The sequence below is a fragment of the Myxocyprinus asiaticus genome, chromosome 42, assembly GCF_019703515.2.
Source record: "Myxocyprinus asiaticus isolate MX2 ecotype Aquarium Trade chromosome 42, UBuf_Myxa_2, whole genome shotgun sequence".
Classification (NCBI taxonomy): Eukaryota; Metazoa; Chordata; class Actinopteri; order Cypriniformes; family Catostomidae; genus Myxocyprinus; species Myxocyprinus asiaticus.
This window is the reverse complement of record NC_059385.1, coordinates 17,095,689-17,115,725: the sequence shown is the minus strand read 5'-3', so window position 1 is coordinate 17,115,725 and position 20,037 is coordinate 17,095,689. Positions and strand designations below refer to the sequence as shown.

The 20,037-nt window shown below is 38.4% G+C and overlaps 1 protein-coding gene across 1 annotated transcript in view; it reads right to left on the bottom strand.

Annotated features, from left to right (window-relative positions):
• Window positions 1-20,037, bottom strand: part of LOC127432889 (protocadherin Fat 3-like) — a 68,644-nt gene that overhangs the window by 12,751 nt on the left and 35,856 nt on the right. Inside the window, exons 14-26 of the mRNA XM_051684395.1 lie at window positions 19,039-19,431; window positions 17,500-17,714; window positions 16,499-16,636; window positions 15,333-15,476; window positions 14,476-14,673; window positions 12,816-13,093; window positions 12,019-12,560; window positions 11,732-11,863; window positions 10,798-10,955; window positions 10,227-10,701; window positions 9,840-9,993; window positions 4,133-4,947; window positions 270-365 (exon numbers count right to left, since the gene is read on the bottom strand). Coding sequence (XP_051540355.1) covers window positions 270-365; window positions 4,133-4,947; window positions 9,840-9,993; window positions 10,227-10,701; window positions 10,798-10,955; window positions 11,732-11,863; window positions 12,019-12,560; window positions 12,816-13,093; window positions 14,476-14,673; window positions 15,333-15,476; window positions 16,499-16,636; window positions 17,500-17,714; window positions 19,039-19,431 — 3,738 coding nt within the window. The remainder of the gene's footprint in view (window positions 1-269; window positions 366-4,132; window positions 4,948-9,839; window positions 9,994-10,226; window positions 10,702-10,797; window positions 10,956-11,731; window positions 11,864-12,018; window positions 12,561-12,815; window positions 13,094-14,475; window positions 14,674-15,332; window positions 15,477-16,498; window positions 16,637-17,499; window positions 17,715-19,038; window positions 19,432-20,037) is intronic.

Here is a 20,037-nt window from a genome sequence, read left to right as displayed (position 1 = left end):
GCAGTATTGCCCTATGAGGGATATTTTTGCAGGACTATGTGGAATTGAAATGTGAACTGTGCACTCTACAGCCTAATATTTTGATGGTTAGAGTACTAAAGGAATATTTTAAAAGCATAACAGGACAAGATTCTCTAAAGAAAACATTCAACTTTATAACATTTAAAAAGTTTGCTTGTTAAAACTTTTTCCCAAACTTTCTTTTTTTTTTTGGAGCCTGTTCTAGGAAAATGCTGGGGACCATGGGTCATGCAATGCGTGTCTCTCACAATTGTTGGCGCAGGAATCGGACTGGAAAGACCTGAGGGAGTGTGCCTCACTGGTGCTACTGTCGGAGAAACAGGCGACCTCCTCCACAACATTTTCTACTTCTGCTGAATAATACAACAATGAATGCACAAACAGACTTCCACATGTGCAAATGCAAAAGTTTGTTAGGTTTCAAATGATAAAACCTGTATTGATCAAAATTAAAAGCAAAAACTATTGGACACTTTCTTGTCATACTTTGTTGAACATGTCCATAGTTAATGCGAACTACACCTGTGGTTACTCTGCTTGGACACGTGTCAACTTGAGGGGAACTTCATACATCCTCTAAAAACCACCTTAAAGGGATAGTTCACCCCAAAATTAAAATTCTCTCATCACTTACTCACCAGGCCATCCCAGATGTGTATGACTTTCTTTCTTCTGCCATACACAAATAATGATTTTTAGAAGAATATATCAGCTCTGTAGGTCCAATGAATGGCGGCCAAACTTTTGATGCTCCAAAAAGCACATAAAGGCATCATAAAAGTAATCCATATGACTCCAGTGGTTAAACCAATGTCTTCAGAAGTGATATGATAGGTGTGAGTGAGAAACAGATCAATATTTAAGTCCTTTTTTGCTAGAAATTCTTCTCTCTGCCCAGTAGGGGGCAATATACATGAAGAATGTGAATCACCAAAAACATGATGTGAAAACGATCTGTTTCTCACCCACACCTATCATATCGCTTTTGAAGACATTGATTAACCACTGGAGTCTCATGGACTACTTTTTTGCTGACTTATGGGATTTTTTGAGCTTAAAAATGTTGCCACCCATTCACTTGCATTGCATGGACCAAAAGATCTGAGAAATATTTTAAAAATCTTAATTTCAGATCAGCAGATGAAAGAAAGTCATACACATCTGGAATGTCATGAGGGGGAGTAAATGATGAGAGAATTTTCATTTTTGGGTGAACTATCCTTTAAGAGCAGCTGGTCAAAAGCAACTGCAAAAAGGCTAGTTTTAAGAAAAGGTCTAGCATATTTTGTTTGCAGATGCCACTTGATTTGATATTTTGTTAATGCAATGAAATGCATTTTAAATGTGATTTAAGTGTCCAAAAGTGTCCGACTACTTTTTAGGGACTCTATATAGGCTCTCATGCAATGCATTCATAAAAACGTACTCCCATAATACACATATAATTATGAATCACAAAATTCTGGCCTGTTAAAAGTTCCTAGATCCTTTTCATATTTGGCTCCTAAACTATGGAATAGTCTCCCAAACACTGTTCGGGATGCAGACACACTCACTCAGTTTAAGTCTAGACTAAAGACTCATCTATTTAGCCAGGCATACACCTAATTTATACTTCAACTCACAATTAGGCTGCTTTCGTTAGGTCTGCCGGAACCAGAAACATCTATCATGATCTATAACTCTGCAATAAATTGAATGGCATCTACGCTAATATTATTAGGGCCCGAGTACCGATGGTGTGAGAACCCTATTTTTCTTCTAGGCGTTTATTATTATTAGGGCCCAAGCACTGAAAGTGCGGAGGACCTACTGTTCTTCTAAGGATTATTATTATTTGTATTTTTATTAGGGCCCAAGCACTGAAAGTGCCCAATATGGTGGCTACAGTGCGTCGATAACATCAATACTCAAGTCAAGTCATTTTTATAGTGCTTTTCACAATACACATTGTTTCAAAGCAGCTTTACAGAAAATGATGCTGTAATGTCTGTAATGTCATAAAGTCCTCATTATGCGGTTTAAATGAACAATGTGATTGAAACACCTTAAAATGGATTGTCTTTAGGCCCCCAGTGAACAAGCAAGGAACACAAAACTCAATAAGATGTTAGTTAATGGAGAACAAAAAGCAAAACCTTGGGAGAACCCAGGTTCAGCTGGGTGAGTCAGTTCCCCTCTGGCTATAGCATGAATATAATGTAAATATTAGTTATCTATATGTAGCACAAGTTTTGTTTAATGTGAGTGAATGTTGGTTGTCAATGTTTAAAACTTAAGGATTGTGCAGAACTGTAAGATTAATGACTAAGTGTCTTCCAAGTCTATCATGAATTGACTGCTGAAGTGCACATAGCCAATACTCATTGGCTCATGTCTGTCACGTGACCAAATCTCATGATGTCCTGTCGCAAGAACCAACTAGGTTTGATGTTATCGATGTAGCCGCCATATTGGATTTCAGAGTTGTTTATAATACTTTATTAATTGTTTGATGTGATCTGTGAGTGAATAACAACTTAAATTATGGTCTGTTTCTCATACAAGGTGATCAGAGGACTTCAAAAGACTTGGAATATGATGCATGAGGCATATGGACTGCTTTTATGACACTTTTTGGTGCTTTATTAAGCATTAAAGTGAGTCTCTACATACTGCCATTTTATTGAATTCAATCAATGGGACATTCATTTAATAATATCCTTTTGTGTTCCGCAGAAGAAAGAAAGAGGGGCTTGGAAAGACATGAGGGTGAGTAAATGATGACAGAGTTTTCATTTTTGGGTGAACTGTCCTTTTAGCTCTGCTAAAGTAAAACAGTAATAATAATGCTCGACTCTTCACTGCTTTGAATTTATCTTATAAAGTTGGAATGCAAACAGCAGTGCATTGCAAATTAGTTTCTAGTTAAAGAAAACATTAACCAGATCATGGTCATCTGTTCTAGAACAAAGCGCAGAGAGAAGACTGGTAGATGTAATATGTTTCAACTCTGGAAGTTTAATCATCCTTCATATATGTACTTGCCACCAACCTGTGCATGGCCAGACTGTTAAATATTTTATGAGGAGAAAGGCTCCAGTTGGGCTATTTCTTGGGCTGCTACAATACACCATGACAGATGGTTCAGATTACTATAATCTGCTATGTTGTGAAACAATTTATGAGCCCCTGGTCAGTTTTTAAGATGGAGCCAATTTCCCTGCCGTGAAAAATCTGAACAGCGAAAGAATGTCGACATATAAATTATTATGGGGGAGATTAAATTAAAATCCCATTTTTTATGTTATTACGATTCATGTATTCTGCATACCGTTTATCATCATGTGGATGTTTTTATCAATTAATGTTGGAGTCAGACTATAAAAGTTTTCATAACTTTTGTCTTATTTGTGGAAGCCTATTTGATACTTCTTGTTAACACAAGGATAATTGTAACCCATCATAGTACAACAGATTTTGTAAATGGAGACCAGTGTGCAAATGTATAATCTCATCCATACAATAGCTGCCGTTTAATTGGCAGCAAAGTGTTATTGAGGTCTATTTATGAGTCACACTGAAATCACTTTCGCTGCAGTTTTGCCAGCCTCTGTTTGATCTGAAATGAGGGGAGACAGTGTTTCCTCTTCAACGTGGTGCTTTGTCATGGCAAAAGAATTTATATTTTAACCGAAAAGTGAGCTTACAGTTTGAATTGAATGTAATGAGAAAAAAAAGACACTGTACTGTGAAATAATTCAGACAACATGTCTTGTTGTCTTCGCTTGGCTGCATTCTAAAACAAATATTCAGCACGACTAGCATAGAAGAACGCCAGTAAAGGTGTTTACATGCAGAGTGAAATCAGGCTAATGGGCAAATCCCAAATAAGTTTTTGCTTAAACCGGTTATGACCTTACTCTGATACGTTGTTGGCTAATAAGCAAACTCAGTGTAAGATCGTGCATGTAAACGTGTTCATTCTTCGAAATTTCTCCAAATGAAAACTTTTAAACATTAAAATATGCTATCCAAAATAGTATTTTTCTAAAACATATGCAGTTAGGACCATTTATGTAGGCATTGGAATGAGGAGGGAATTCTGTAGGAAACATTCATTAGGGAAAACTGTTACCCTCTGTTCTGTACACTTCCTCTCTGTCAGCCCGGTAACACCTGTCTTCCCATTGCGATGCCTGGACTTGATGCTCTGTACTGTTGTCCTCTTCCTCATCTTCCTCATCGTCTTCTTCTTCTTCCCATGGCGGCTTACAAACAGGACTGCGTTCGCAAGGATTGGGGGACATGGAAGTAGGAAGATTGGGCGCCACACTACAGACCGCCACACCCCTCCGAGGCATCCCCAGGATGTGTGGAGGATCTGCCTGGAAGGTGCTCATCTGAGGTGGGCAGGAGAGGGTGGCCAGCCCCCCCTCCACCTCTGCCTTCTCTGTCTCCCCTCGAGGGATTCCCTGGCCATGAGGGAGAGTGTAGGCAGTAGGCCTCACCATGACCTGGGGCGGCCCTCCCGTGCTGTCGTTCCTGTAGAGACTGGCCTGACAGTCGCCCCTGACCCGAACGGCTTTGAACTCAATGCCCTCGGCTCCCACACCTGTCTTTTGCAGCATGTAGTTGGTCTCCGTGGAGATGCCCACAGCCTCTCCTCGGCTCCAGTCCTTCTGAAGGACTTTTTTACGGAATGCAGCCAGCAAGGTCAGGAGAACCAGCACCACAAAGAGCAACACGCCGATACCAATGATCTCTCCCGGTCCAACATAAGACAGCGACTCGGGCAGAGTGTCTAGGCCATCTAGAGATGGCTGCCCACAGAACTGACCTTCAAAGCCAATGGTACAGTTACAGTAGAAGGCGCCGAAAGTGTTCACACACAATCCACCATTCTCACACTCCTCCCTTTCGCACTCGTTTACATCTTCATCACATCTGTGGACAAAGGATTTGTTTGTGTTAGGCTACTGATTGTTTGGAATGGAATACTAGCTCACTATGTACTGAATACTATGCAGTACATACTGTATACTGCATACTTTCAAAAATAGTAAGTGAAACAGTAGGCATTATTCCACACTTTAAACAATTCTGCCATGCAAATGCAAAACACAGTAACTACACATTTTGTCAAAACTGAGATATGATTGATATCGGGTCTCTTAAATTATGATCTGTCCTGTGTTAGATGGGTTTGGCTCACATATTATCAGATTTTATGAGTAGTTACTGCATTTTGACTTCATAGGGTATAGTAGTATGCTACCTTGTTGTCACATGACCTCATCACATTGCATGTGAGTGGCACCCAGTTACTTTATAATGTGTCAGCCCAATCAAATGATGTTGAAAAGAGATGTACAAAATTGTGGGATACAGTATTTCTTAGTGTGCTATATTTTTAGCAAATGTAGTAAGTCAGGTTTATTCTATGCATACAGAAAATGTGCATATTGTTCAAAGTAAACATACTGTATTATGTATTGCAGGAATAGTTCGAATAGTATGGCACTGTGCTAATGTACATGGTAGGGTAAGGGTAGAATTATATTTATAAGACTAGTATGATTGTATGCTGGTAGGCTATTCTGAGCAGACAGAAAATGTGCATACTATATACATACTAGTACAGCAAGAATACCTCAGTCTTTCTCTAATTAACTGACTGGTTCTCAGAGGCAGAGATGCTCTTTAAGCGGTGTTTGTTCTATTTAAAGATTCATACCTTTTCACATTTTGTAGAATACAAACTTCCCTCTGTGATCCAAATAGGAATATGTAATATTTCCTTTTAATGACGTTCAGAGATTCTCTAAAAACTTTTATCTGTTCTTAAAGTGCAAGAAAGTTCAACGAATCTTACAAGTGAGCGTAAAAGAACATAATGAGAGGGTTGTTTGTGTTGTGTAACTTAATGACACAGTTGGAGAAATGCAGAGGAAAAAGCAGTTATATAAACCAATTACATTTCCAGAAGGGCACAGGTCCCACAATCCCACTTTTCATAGCCCACATTAGTTGTTTTCAGGTGTCTCCTGAAACTATCATCTCCTCAACCCACGTAAAAAAGCAACTGCAGTGCCCTCTATGGGACAGATATTTCCAATTCATTTATAATTATCATTGTAGCAAACACACAACCCATGAGAAATTATAGAACCATTAATTGGATTTCTATGATGAATTGTTCTAAAATCTGGTCCTGATTAACTAATTGATCATAGTAATTAATTAGGCAAGTCTAATTAACACAAGCAAACAACAACACACCCGTTTTATGATATCACATATGTACTGAACCAGTGGATCAAACAATCAAGGTCTTAGATGGAAAACAGCAGGTGAACTCTTAGGATAATGACTTTTAGAACAGAGTGCAATTGAGTGAGCTACATATCTAAAGAAAAAGAAAAAGGCTTCCTGGTTACCTGCTCTTTGGAATACAATTCTGCACAAATGCAAGATGGCTAAATGGATTTCAGAAGAAACTTAATTTTGCTCATTATTAACGTTGACTGATAATGATAACTAAAGAAATGGCTAAAATTTTAAACATGTATTGTTTTTTTTATATATATATTGAAACTCTTATTAATTGTTTGGGTCAAGATAAAAGTCTTCCACATTTATCTGTCTGCCACAAAAATCAAGATCATTCACAAGTGTGTATGTTTGTGAGAAAGCATACATTTGGGTCATTCTACAGTGTGTTGCAAAGCATGTAATAGCTATTCAAAATCTCAAAAATAAAATACAAAATTATTATCAAAACAGTTAAGGTTTTTAAGTTTTTATTATTACTAAAATTAGCTAAAAGTAACATTTATAGGTTAAAAATAACTTATAATGCTTTTAATTTCAACAGATCCTGAAAATGGTAATTTCCACAGCCACATTCTTGGAATACACTGGCAATTTTACTAAATACATATTTCTCTTTCCTTTTTATTTCTTCTTTTTTGTTGTTGCTAAAACTATAATTACAATTTAACCAAATACACTTTTCTTTTGCCAAAAATACTGAAAGTACAGGTTACATATGATCTTATTTATAAACAGTCATATATATACAGGTGCATCTCAATAAATTAGAATGTCGTGGAAAAGTTAATTTATTTCAGTAATTCAACTCAAATTGTGAAACTCGTGTATTAAATAAATTCAATGCACACAGACTGAAGTAGTTTAAGTCTCTGGTTCTTTTAATTGTGATGATTTTGGCTCACATTTAACAAAAACCCACCAATTCACTATCTCAACAAATTAGAATATGGTGACATGCCATTGAGCTAATCAACTCAAAACACCTGCAAAGGTTTCCTGAGCCTTCAAAATGGTCTCTCAGTTTGGTTCACTAGGCTACACAATCATGGGGAAGACTGCTGATCTGACAGTTGTCCAGAAGACAATCACTGACACCCTTCACAAGGAGGGTAAGCCACAAACATTCATTGCCAAAGAAGCTGGCTGTTCACAGAGTGCTGTATCCAAGCATGTTAACAGAAAGTTGAGTGGAAGGAAAAAGTGTGGAAGAAAAAGATGCACAACCAACCGAGAGAACCGCAGCCTTATGACTGTCAAGCAAAATCGATTCAAGAATTTGGGTTAACTTCACAAGGAATGGACTGAGGCTGGGGTCAAGGCATCAAGAGCCACCACACACAGACGTGTCAAGGAATTTGGCTACAGTTGTTGTATTCCTCTTGTTAAGCCACTCCTGAACCACAGACAACGTCAGAGGCGTCTTACCTGGGCTAAGGAGAAGAAGAACTGGACTGTTGCCCAGCAGTCCAAAGTCCTCTTTTCAGATGAGAGCAAGTTTTGTATTTCATTTGGAAGCCAAGGTCCTAGAGTCTGGAGGAAGGGTGGAGAAGCTCATAGCCCAAGTTGCTTGAAGTCCAGTGTTAAGTTTCCACAGTCTGTGATGATTTGGGGTGCAATGTCATCTGCTGGTGTTGGTCCATTGTGTTTTTTGAAAACCAAAGTCACTGCACCCGTTTACCAAGAAATTTTGAAGCACTTCATGCTTCCTTCTGCTGACCAGCTTTTTAAAGATGCTGATTTCATTTTCCAGCAGGATTTGGCACCTGCCCACACTGCCAAAAGCACCAAAAGTTGGTTAAATGACCACGGTGTTGGTGTGCTTGACTGGCCAGCAAACACACCAGACCTGAACCCCATAGAGAATCTATGGGGTATTGTCAAGAGGAAAATGAGAAACAAGAGACCAAAAAATGCAGATGAGCTGAAGGCCACTGTCAAAGAAACCTGGGCTTCCATACCACCTCAGCAGTGCCACAAACTGATCACCTCCATGCCATGCCGAAATGAGGCAGTAATTAAAGCAAAAGGAGCCCCTACCAAGTATTGAGTACATAATACAGTAAATGAACATACTTTCCAGAAGGCCAACAATTCACTAAAAATGTATTTTTTTATTGGTCTTATGATGTATTCTAATTTTTTGAGATAGTGAATTGGTGGGTTTTTGTTAAATGTGAGCCAAAATCATCACAATTAAAAGAACCAAAGACTTAAACTACTTCAGTCTGTGTGCATTGAATTTATTTAATACACGAGTTTCACAATTTGAGTTGAATTACTGAAATAAATGAACTTTTCCACGACATTCTAATTTATTGAGATGCACCTGTATATATTATATACATACACAGTACTGTGCAAAAGTCTTAGGCACATAAGATGTTTCACAAAAGCATTTGTCTTAAGATGGTTATTTATATCATCAGCTTTAGTGTGTCAATAGGAAATATAAATTTTTTACTCACAAACATTCCTTTTGCAATTATAAAAGAACAGAAAAGAAGAACAGGGAACCCTGCAACAGATGGCATGACCCCAATAGAGCCCCCCACTGAACATCAAGTCAGTCTGGGATTACATGAAGAGATGGAAGAAACGGAGACAGCCTAAACAGATAGAAGAACTGGTGGCGAATTCTCCAAGATGCTTGGAATATCCTATCTGCCAACAACCAAGAAAAACTGTGTCTAGGTGTACCTAGGAGAATTGGTGCTGTTTTAAAAGCAAAGGTGGTCACACCAAATATTGATTTAGCTTGTTTTATGTTTACTGCACCTTGTATGACGTTAAATGATATAAAAACTATTTATGGCATTATTTTTGAAGACATCCTCACTATGCAACAGTTTCCACAAGTGCCTAAAACTTTTGCACAGTACTGTGTATATATATATATATATATATATATATATATATACACTGTACAATATACTGTTAGTGGTATTACCCAATGTCTCTTAAACTGCCTCCTTAAAAAAGTTAAACAGATTCGAGGGAACTTTGAAAGCATCTGGTATGTCTGATAATTCTGAAATCTAAAGTTTCAAATTTAAAAAAAACTAATTTTTATTGTGTCTATTGGTCTAGTTTTCATTACTCATTTTCATTACAAAGTTTAAGTTTTGTTAGCAGAAAATGTTGCCTAAAAATTTGCTCTAAAATGGCAATGTGGTCTTTATTTTTATTTTATTTTTTATGTTAAAAATAATGAAGATTAATGAGTGAAGATTAATGTCAAAATGCTTCCAAATGTAGTACAGTTAAATGTATCTCCAATCTCAAAGGCTTTTAAAGACATTTTCACTCAGCTGGTTTTTACAGTAACACCAAGGCCACGTTTGATACGTTTACATCTCTCATCCACAATGTAACCGCATGCTTTGGAAGACAATGACATTAGGAAATGAAAAACAGAGGTTTCAGACTTAAACAGATGAGTGTGGACGTGGCCTTAGTGAATATGTGTGATTCTGATCAGATCAATATTGAAATGGATGTCTTACGTGAGTCCAGTGAAGCCCTTGAGGCAGCCACAGAGGAAGCTGTTTCCTACAGCCTTACAATCACCTCCATTCTGACAGGGTGAGGGCACACAGGATGTCACCTCCATCTCACAGCGAGAGCCTGTGAACTGTGGCAGGCAGCTGCATGAAAAGTCTGAGGGCAAATCCAATAAGAACAGAGACAAGACTATTAAGTCTTGGGATCTGGGATTTTATTTTTCCTTTTTAACCTATACAAGATTTTACTTGTATTATTTCTATTCAGTAAAATGTTTTATCAGGTAGCCTAAAAATGTGCTTCATGTGGTAGCATTTAAACTCCAAAATACATATTAAACATGACTAAATCGACCTGACTACATATGATTACACCAAGTAATGTCTCACCACCAGAGGGCAACTGTGTACAAGAAGCTCCATTCTGACAAGGTCCTCCGAGACATGGGTCAGGATATAAAACACATCCCAGCTTCACATCACTCAGCCCAGCCACCTCTGCATACCGACTCCTCTTGTTCTGAAGGGGGAGTTCATTCCCGTTGAGTATGACAGCACCCAGGCACCCCTGGAAGCCTTCTTGCACTCTTGGGGGCCTCTGGCCACCACTGCCCACTGGGCCACGCAACACCTGAGCCCCGAAGAACAGCGATCCGTCTGCAGCCAGGGGCCAGAGGAGGACAGGGGCCCGCGCAGAACGCCGGCGCTCCACGTAGCTATCGTCCAGGGACAGAAGGGTGTAGTTACTGGTGAGCTCCAGGGTCACAGTGTGCCAGGAACCGTCATTGATCGGACGACCCGAGATGCCCAGGATGTCCAGTGTGTTGTCACAGTCCATCTGGAACCACAGATGGCCTTCCTCTATCTGAACAAACATACAAACACTCACTATATTCAGTCCGCTGCTTTAGCAAACACACAAGTGATGGAAACTAACACTCTATTTCTATGTCCATCTTACCTTGAGCATTGTGCAGGAGTCAGCACGTGTGTACATGATGACACCCTGGCTCTGTAGTGTTCTGATTCTCAAGCCCAGCCTCATGTCCCCACTCTTATTACCATCAGTCACTCTGTACTTGATGTAACTGTTCCCTGTAAAGCTCAGAGACGTCTGACCTGCCAGCAAAGGTGGAGAAACCTGTCAGTCAATCAATAAAAGGGTAATACCATATTTCACCTTTTATATCTGCTATTTATACATACTTTCAAGCAAAATACTTTTGTAGAAGTGCTTTCTGAAATGTTGTTTAAATATGTTTGACCACCCTCAGGACATTGTACAACAGTGCAATGTGGCTTTATGTGGCAACCAAATGAGCCATATAAAGCAAAAGGAAAATCAATTATGAAAAAAAAAAAGAACTAACTGCATGTTGTTTATAGTGACATTGTTTCTTATTTAGAGCTGTCGGAGGGGCGTAAAATACACATTTCTATATGTTTTCACTAGTATTATACTGTATAATATTATATTATTTTCTCCACAGCAAAATGCTGCTTCAGTTGCATGAAATTAACGCAAAATGTCTGTAGATATCTGTTTCAACATATCTGTCTTCAGAAATATACAACAATGTATTCATTACATATGTACTTCCCTTTAAAATGATTACAAATATGACAATAATAAAAGGAAATCAGTGTCTTTTCAAAAAAAAAGAAAAAGAGCCATTTTTTCCTTCTTAAACTAAGTTTACTATATTAAACTACATAAAAGGTTTAATAAAAAAATAATATATTTATTAGTCTAATAAAACTTGGCTTTCCTTTAAGATATTAACTAAATTATTTTATCATAAAATAAAGAACAACTATTTTAATTATCTTTAAAACATTTTTAAACTTTGTTTGAAATTTAAACTATTGTCTCAAAATAAGTGAAGTCCTCCAACCTGCACACTGGTCCTGTGTGCCAGGTAGACACTGGCAGAGAGAGGGCGCTGTGGGGCCGCTGCGCACACACTGCATGTCTGATGGGCACGTTTGGCCATCACAAAGTTCTAGAGAAGATGGACAAATTCCACCTGCAGTTGGTACAAACACAAATTTAAATCCCAGGCTACTGTCTGAATTTAATCAGCCAGGTTAAATAATGTATACCATGCAATGCATTCTAGAGTAAACCTTTGAATTAGATTGCCTGTTGCATAATTATATGAGAGGGGAACAGAGTGCTAACCTGGGCAAGTGCAGGTCTCTTTCCTGCTGAAGCGTGGAGACACAAAGCTCACTCTGGAGGTGGTGTACGTGACCACGCCGATGGGGTCTAGAATGAGGGCAAGCTCGCAGACTCTCTCCCCACACTCAAGCTCACCTGAGCAGCTTTGATCAAGGACACTAACCACCCTCAATGCTTGCCCTAGGAGAAACTTTGCCTCCTCAAACTTGAGAGCCAGTTCCCCTGGACCAACATAACCTCCATCGGGTGCCTCCACGGCAAGCAGCACCTCCAGCTGACTGGATCGACTCAGAGGCTGCACTCCCAGGATGTGGAGAAGGTCTGGCCCTTCAGTGACTCCTGCCCCATCAGTAACCAGTGTGCCACGGAGCACTGTCTTCATGTCTTGCATGTAAAGACCCACAAAGTCCTCAGGGGAGATGTCCTGGAAACGAAGGGTCACTGCATTCTGAATCATCTCTTCTGTAACTTGCTCAACCTGGATAGTCACGCCCACCATGACGGAAAACCGTCCGTCACTGACCGTGGCATTGAGTGAGTATCTAAAAAAGATTTCATTTTTTACTGATTAAAGTATTATGCAGTTTCAGCGATGACAGACAGACAGACAGACACACAGACAGACAGATAGATAGATAGATAGATATTTTCCATTCCAAGCATCCCCTGGAATGAGCTTTAGTATCCCCTGAAGTACAATTAACCTGGTTGGGAATCAACCAATTTATTGCAAAGAAAATAATATTATCAAAAGTGACAGAGACACGCTGTAACACTTGAATTATAGTTATATTTACCTTCCCGGCTCTAGGCCATTTAGAGCCACAATCTTCCCGTCCTGTCTGTTAATCTTGAAAAGACTCTTTGTTTGTGGTCTCTGACTAAAAGACAGAACATCGTTCTCATCTCGATCTGTGGCTGAGATCTTTCCAATAATCCCACCAGGAAACACATCTGCTGCCATAACAATGTTGATTTCCAGTGGGAAGGCCACAGGTTTGAAGAGGCTGTCTCCGATGACACGTACAAACACAAAGGATGTGGAAGACAGACGAGGCTTCCCAGAGTCATGCACCTTTTAGACAAGAGCAAGAACAAACACTGTCCTAAAATGGCTTCTAAGGATAGTGCAATAATTAAATATTCTCATGTTGTTCCAAACCTGTATGACTTTCAATCTTCTGTGGAACACAAAAGGAGATGTTAGCCAGAATGTTAGCCTCAGTCAGCATTCACTTTAATTGTATGGAAAAACAATGCAATTAAAGGAATGTTCCTGGTTCGATACAAGTTAAGCTCAATCAAAAGCATTTGTGGCATGTTTTTTTTTTTTTTTTTTTTTTTAAGTCCTCGTGGTCGTGTAATGATTCGCCTCAGTCCGGGTGGCGAAGGATGAATCCCAGTTGTCTCTGCATCTGAGATCGTCAACCCACGCATCTTATCACGTGGCTTGTTGAGCGCGTTGCCACGGATACATAGCGCGTGTGGAGGCTTCACGCCATCCACCGCGGCAACCACGCTCAACTCACCACGCGCCCCACCGAGAACGAACCACATTACAGCAATCACGAGAAGGTTACCCCATGTGACTCTACCCTCCCTAGCAACCGGGCCAATTTGGTTGCTTAGGAGACCTGGCTGTGTGGCATAATTACCACAAAAAAATGATTTTGACTCATTCCTCTTCTTTTAAAAAAAAGCAAAAATCGAGGTTCCAGTGAGGCACTTACAATGGAAGTGAATGGGGCCAATTTTTGAATGTTACAATACTCACTTTTTCAAAAATATAGCCATAAGACATAAAGGATATGCATGTAAACATGATTTTAGTGTGATAAAATCACTTACAAACCTTTTCTTTGTAAAGCTATAGCCAATTTTACAACTTCATTACCATGACTATGTAATGTCAGCAAACCCTAAAACCGTAAAATGACTGTAAAAATGACAATTTAAGCAACTTTACAGCTCAAATGATACACAAGTTTTGACATAATAATTAATGCAAGTGCTTTAATAAAATTATAAGCTTCACATTTCTGTTTCAACACTCTAAAAATTGGCCATTCACTCCCATTTTAAGTGCCTCACTGTAACCTTGATTTTTGCTTTTTTTTTATATATATAGAAAAGGAGGGACGAGTCGAAATGTATTTTTGTGGTAATCAACATTATGCCACAAATGTTGTCAATTTAGCTTAACTTGTATTGAACCCATAACATTCCTTTAATGTAAATGGGGTTTGTGTGTGTGTGTGCGTGCGTGCGTGCATGCATGCGTGCGTGTGCGTGTGTGTCTTCCACATAAGAAAGTCATAAGGGTTTAGAACAACATGAAGGAAAATAAACGATGACAGAATTTTCATTTTTGGGTGAACTATCCATGTGTTTTCTAAAACTTGTTGTTGCACAACATGCTGCATTTTTTTGGAGGTGTTTTTCAGGGTGTGTAGTAACCTGTATCTCAAGCATATACTCCCGTGTTGCATCTGGACCAAGCACTCTGTTGGACCGTAACTCTCCATTCTGGTCCAAACTGAAGGCATTACCATCATTTCCAGATACAATGCGGAACTCAAAAGGGGCACCATTTCTAGGGGAGTCCTTATCAGAAACTGAAAGTGTGAGGATGGTGGTTCCTGCAGGTTTGTTCAGCTTGAATGGACAAAAAACAAAAAAAACAAAAAAAACAGAAATTGGATGCTTATTTGAGAAATTCAAAAAAGGTTGAAGCTACAACTACAGTTTTACATTTTCTAAAGAAAACGTGAGTGATGCTTGACTGTGCAAAACATGGATAATTGCTAGGGTATTGCTACTGCATGTGGTTGCTAAGTTTAGTTGCTTTGAGTGCTTTTTAACACATTTCTAGGTGGTTGCTAGTGGTTGTTAGGCAGTTCTGGGTGGTTGCTAGGGCATTGCTAGAGTGTTCTGGTTTGTTGCTTACTGGCCCATGTCAACACAGCCTGTGCTCAAGTCGCTAGAAATGGCTCGAGTCCCTCCTTTAATTTAAATCTATGGGATTTTTCACCTGTTTTATTGTCTACCAGGCAAAAATCATAAGTCTGATCACCAACAAAAGTAACGGCAACTCTCCTCAATAAAGTAGGATTTGAGGTATCATTCATGTCTGTAGCACAAACAGTGTAGGACAAGTTACAGTACATGCCTTACTTTAATCCTTAAGAGTTAGGGTTTTGTTCTAATCCCTCTCCCTAGGTATGAGCAACAGTACTAGTGATGTTTGCTTAAGCAAGTTCCACTAATGCATATTTAATGTGCCTGTGTTGAAATTAACTTGCTGTAGCACATACCTGAATAACAGCTGAAGCATTAGCGGGAGAGAAGATTGGTGGGTTATCATTCACATCACCAATCTCAATATTGACATTCACAGTGGTTGATTTGGCAGGTGACCCGCTGTCAAACGCCTGTACGGACAATGAGTAGCTGGAGACCTTAAACAAGTGAGAAAGGAGAACAAATGTCAGAGTAAAACAATCCAGAATGACTCTACTATTGATTAACGTCTCTTTTGAATAGAATGGGATTCTGTGCATTCCAGCTCTGGCGTTCCACAGCCTCCTTTCCAAATGGTGACCGGTTACAATGAAATAATAATTAAAAAAAGAACCACTTGATTGCATTTTTTTTTTTTAAATGAGTACACTGTGCTGATGAGCTTTAAAATTAAATATCAGTTAATTCAATGCTGAATGTGTTCAGAAACAGATGCAGTTCTAAAAATGATATCTGATAAATGATTACATTTTTATTAGTCTACAGTACGTTTGAAAAAATCAAGAAAGAAAGGCTACATGCTATCTTTAGAGCCTACTTAAAATGCAAAAAATAGTACACTGAGATGAATGAATTCTGGCAAAAGCAAGTGGTGTAATTTTGAAAGTTTCCTGTGAAAATTATTTGGTTTTCAAGAAAAAGTATAAGACAAAAAAGCAAAATAAATGGGCAAAAATGGCTTGAATTTATACAAATTATGAAAGAAATTACATCCACTTACATTAATTTATAAATTAATAGGAAGTTATGCAATTTTACTAATTTTATTTTATTAAAATTCTTTTGTTTCATTAAAAAAAAAATGTGAACAAAGTAATATTATAAACCGGTCACCAGCATTTAATAGCGTTTTCACTCGGGAGCAACTGAAATGAATTCTGTTCCCATTTTCAAAAAGGTTCTGCAAAAAACATTTGTTTGTTTTCGGTTTTTGTTTCATGTCACAAACATTTTCTAATCCCTGGTGTGCCACGCCAAAAAGAAAAGCCTGCAACCGTCTGCTCACTCACAGTCACTCAAAACCTCAATTTCAATCCACCAAGAGAAACTCCACATCACCTAATTAAAAACTTTATAGCTGATTTGAAAATAATAAAGAAAATTCATGCAACATCTCAGGAGAGTATAGAGGTGTCAACATTTATTAGTCGTAGTAATCGAGCTAATTGCAAGGTCTTACCGTCTCTCTGTCCAGTGCCTTGTTAACTTTCAAAAGCCCGGTGACAGGGTCGATGCAAAACTGATTTTTACGATCCCCTTTCAGAATGGAATAAGTGATTCGCCCATTGACCTGACTGTCCAGGTCTTCTGCAAACAGCTGCGCATAACAATCATAAATAGCAAGTCAATAACCGATAACAAGCCCACATCACCAATTCGAACAGTGTTTCCCAACCCTAAGCTGTGCCTGAATTCTCATAATTTTAGAGTATGTACTGCATTTGACTTACTTCTAGACAGTTAACAAAGTACGCTCTTTGGGTATGCAAGTGTGTAGTATAAATTAATTCCCAGACACTGTATATTGGGTATCATTGGGTATCGTGAGTCATATTCCAAGTCTTCTGAAGACATACAATACATTTCTGGTTGTTTCTCACCCTTTTGTGCTAAAAAAGTTATTTTTAGAGAAAATCTTGACATCACAATGACACACATACCACTGTGAACGAGCTTCTCTCACAGTGCTCATAAACGCGCAACAGATTTTCACTGAAAAGTGACTTAAATTTTGTGTTGTTTCTCACCAAAAACTTTCATATGCCTTCAGAATACTTGGAGTATGAGGCACGAGTCACATTGACTACTTTTGTGATACACACCCAATTTAGGTCACAGAGCCTCTACTAATGAGCACATGAGTTCAAATCAGGTGTGTTTGATAAGGGACATATGCAAAATGTGTGACCAGTATTGTAACACTGAATTAGAGTATGCACTTTAAGAGCAGATGCCAAAATTGCCTGAATTTCTCTGAATTTCTGAGCAAATTACACCCACTTACAGTAAATTATATTACAGCTCAAGAACACAGTACAAGTGAATAACTAATGTAAGTTCATTAAGGGGATTTACAGTAAGTGAGTAATAGACTTAATTATATCCTAGCTGTGAAATTGAAATTATGTCTGCAGCTAATTAAATGCCAATAAAGTGGTTCTTCAAATGAAAGAACTTCACCCTCGTGACTGTCTCCCCAATGGCCACATCTTCGCTAATCAGAACATTGTAGATTTCCTCGCTGAATGAAGGCGAGTTGTCATTGACGTCCAGTAGTTCAATGGTGACTATGGTTGTGGTTCTCAAAGGAGGAGTTCCACCATCAAAGGCCTCGACATTTAAGAAGAAGTCCTTGCAGAGTTCATAGTCAAGATCATCTGCCACAGAGATGGTGCCTGGAATAACACAATGTATGAGTCAGAGCAAAGCAAATTAATTTAAATGAATTGGTAAGACACCACAGTTGCATAATTTGAAATACAAAGGAGATGCATTTGGGGATGCATGAAAAGGCAGAATATTTAGATCATGCACACAATAGCTAAAAGGAAGCACTTTTCCACAGTGGTAATTAACAATGGTTTTCTAAGCAAAACTTTGGAGAGCTTAATTCTTTCAATTATGGGTTTAAACTAAAGCACTTTGTTCTTTTGTCAAGATCGAAAATTAAATGTTCATATACAGTATTTAATGGTGTTTCTAAAGACTGCCCACACCTTTTTAAGACAAAGATCATCTCTCTCTCTGACATTCTCAGTAATCTTATGCATGTGTTCTGCTGGTTAAGCACCATTATTAGTATGTTATGGAGCATACATAACTACATTTTCCCAATCACTGCACTTATATTGTGCTTCTTTGTCTGAGACAATTTGTCAAATATTAATGTCCTGTCAACAGTCAATAGACTTTCATACATTTTTTAAATTATTTGTGAAGTAAGGAAATATAAATGACTTGACAATAAGCCTTTGTGACTGTGATTTGTGAGCTTTTAAAATAAGTTTTTGTTCCTTAACAAAAGATTTAATTTCAAATCCCTATAGCGAACTTTAAGGGCCAGCAAAGCCTTCTCTGCTGGCAAAACAGGTCTCATAATAAACAAAAAAATACATTATATATTTTCCCTTTTGTTCTAATGTATCTTCATTTGCCTAAGTATATTTGATTGCTTTCTACTCCTGATTTAGTTTGTTTGCAGACATTGTCAGCAAGCTAACAGATAGTTGCAAAAAATGTTATTCAATCAGAGTTTATTCTTTGACGTTTATTAGCGTCTGAGCCTTCAGATTTTATTGTGAATCCAGTGCCAATGAACAGAAATCTATTTTTACATTGTCCGATTCATCAGCCTATCACATTGATTTATTTGTACCTGGTGGGTGTAGACTTTTAAATATGCAATTCCCAAGGCCTAGATGGGCCTTGAGATATGCAGTTATGCATTAAGTGATGTATGTAATTGGAGAGTGAAGAGCGTGAGAGACAGATGTTGTGCTGAATTTATTAAACAAGAAAGGGGGGCTGATTTTAAATTTCAACAGCCTCCTTGGTAATATATGTACGTTGGCTATGACATAAAGCACTGTAATCTATGTTGTCCATAGGGTGTTTACCTAATGGTGTGAAATGAATTAAAGGCATAGACTTTAAAATTTCAGACAAGACCCAGCACACAAAATGAATTTCTATGTGCAGAAAAGTTGTCCTCCACTTTACCTGTAGAATCATCAATAGAAAACTTCCCCAGCTCATTTCCAGACAAGAATCTGTAGTAGATTTCTGCGTTCACTCCAATATCATCACTGGTGGCAAAAACACGTAAAACTTCTGTTCCTACAGCAACATCTTCAGGCACTGTGACAGAGTAATCTTGTTTCTGAAATACCGGTGGGTTGTCGTTCACATCCAGAACCATAATGGTGAGATCCACCTGGGTGAATAGTGAGCCAGAGGCCCCTGCTCGGTCTGCAGCCTTGATCCTGATCTGATATGAGTCTTGCACCTCTCTGTCCAGAGACCTCTCCAGAATCACCACACCAGAGGATGGATCAATGGAGAACACGCCACTGGCCGAGTCAACAAGTGAGTACACAATCTTTCTGTTCACACCTGATAGAAGACAACAAGAGCTAAAAGGAAGCACAGTAACCCCAAGAGTATTTGGACACTTAAAGGGAAAGTTCACCCAAAAATTATAACTCTGTCATTTACTTACACTCTCGTTGTTCCAAACCCGTATGACTGTCTTTCTTCTGTGGAACAGTTTATGCAGAAAATTAGAGACTAATTTGTCAGTCTCTAATATTTTGCCTTACATCATGTGTTCCAAGAAAGAAAGAAAGTCAAAAGGGTTTGGAATGACATGAGGGTGAGTGAAATTTAACTTTTGGGTGATCTGACCCTTTAAGACCCTTCAAAAAAGGTAACATTACAGGTTGAATTAGGTAACAAAATTATCAAACCAAGTCAATCCAAGCAAAGAAATTCTAGTGCTATCTCTTTTCTCAGAACTAACTTTTCCAAAACACTTATATTTGAACTGTATATCTATTGTTATGTGAAAGAAGCTTGAAACGTGTGCTTGAGCTATGTTTCTTTGAAGTTACATGGCACTTGGTTTGATATTTTGTGTATAATAATATTCATGCATTTCTAAGTGTGGATGACTGCAGGTGCCAAAATACTTTTTGGGGCCACTTTAGGCACTTCACTAAA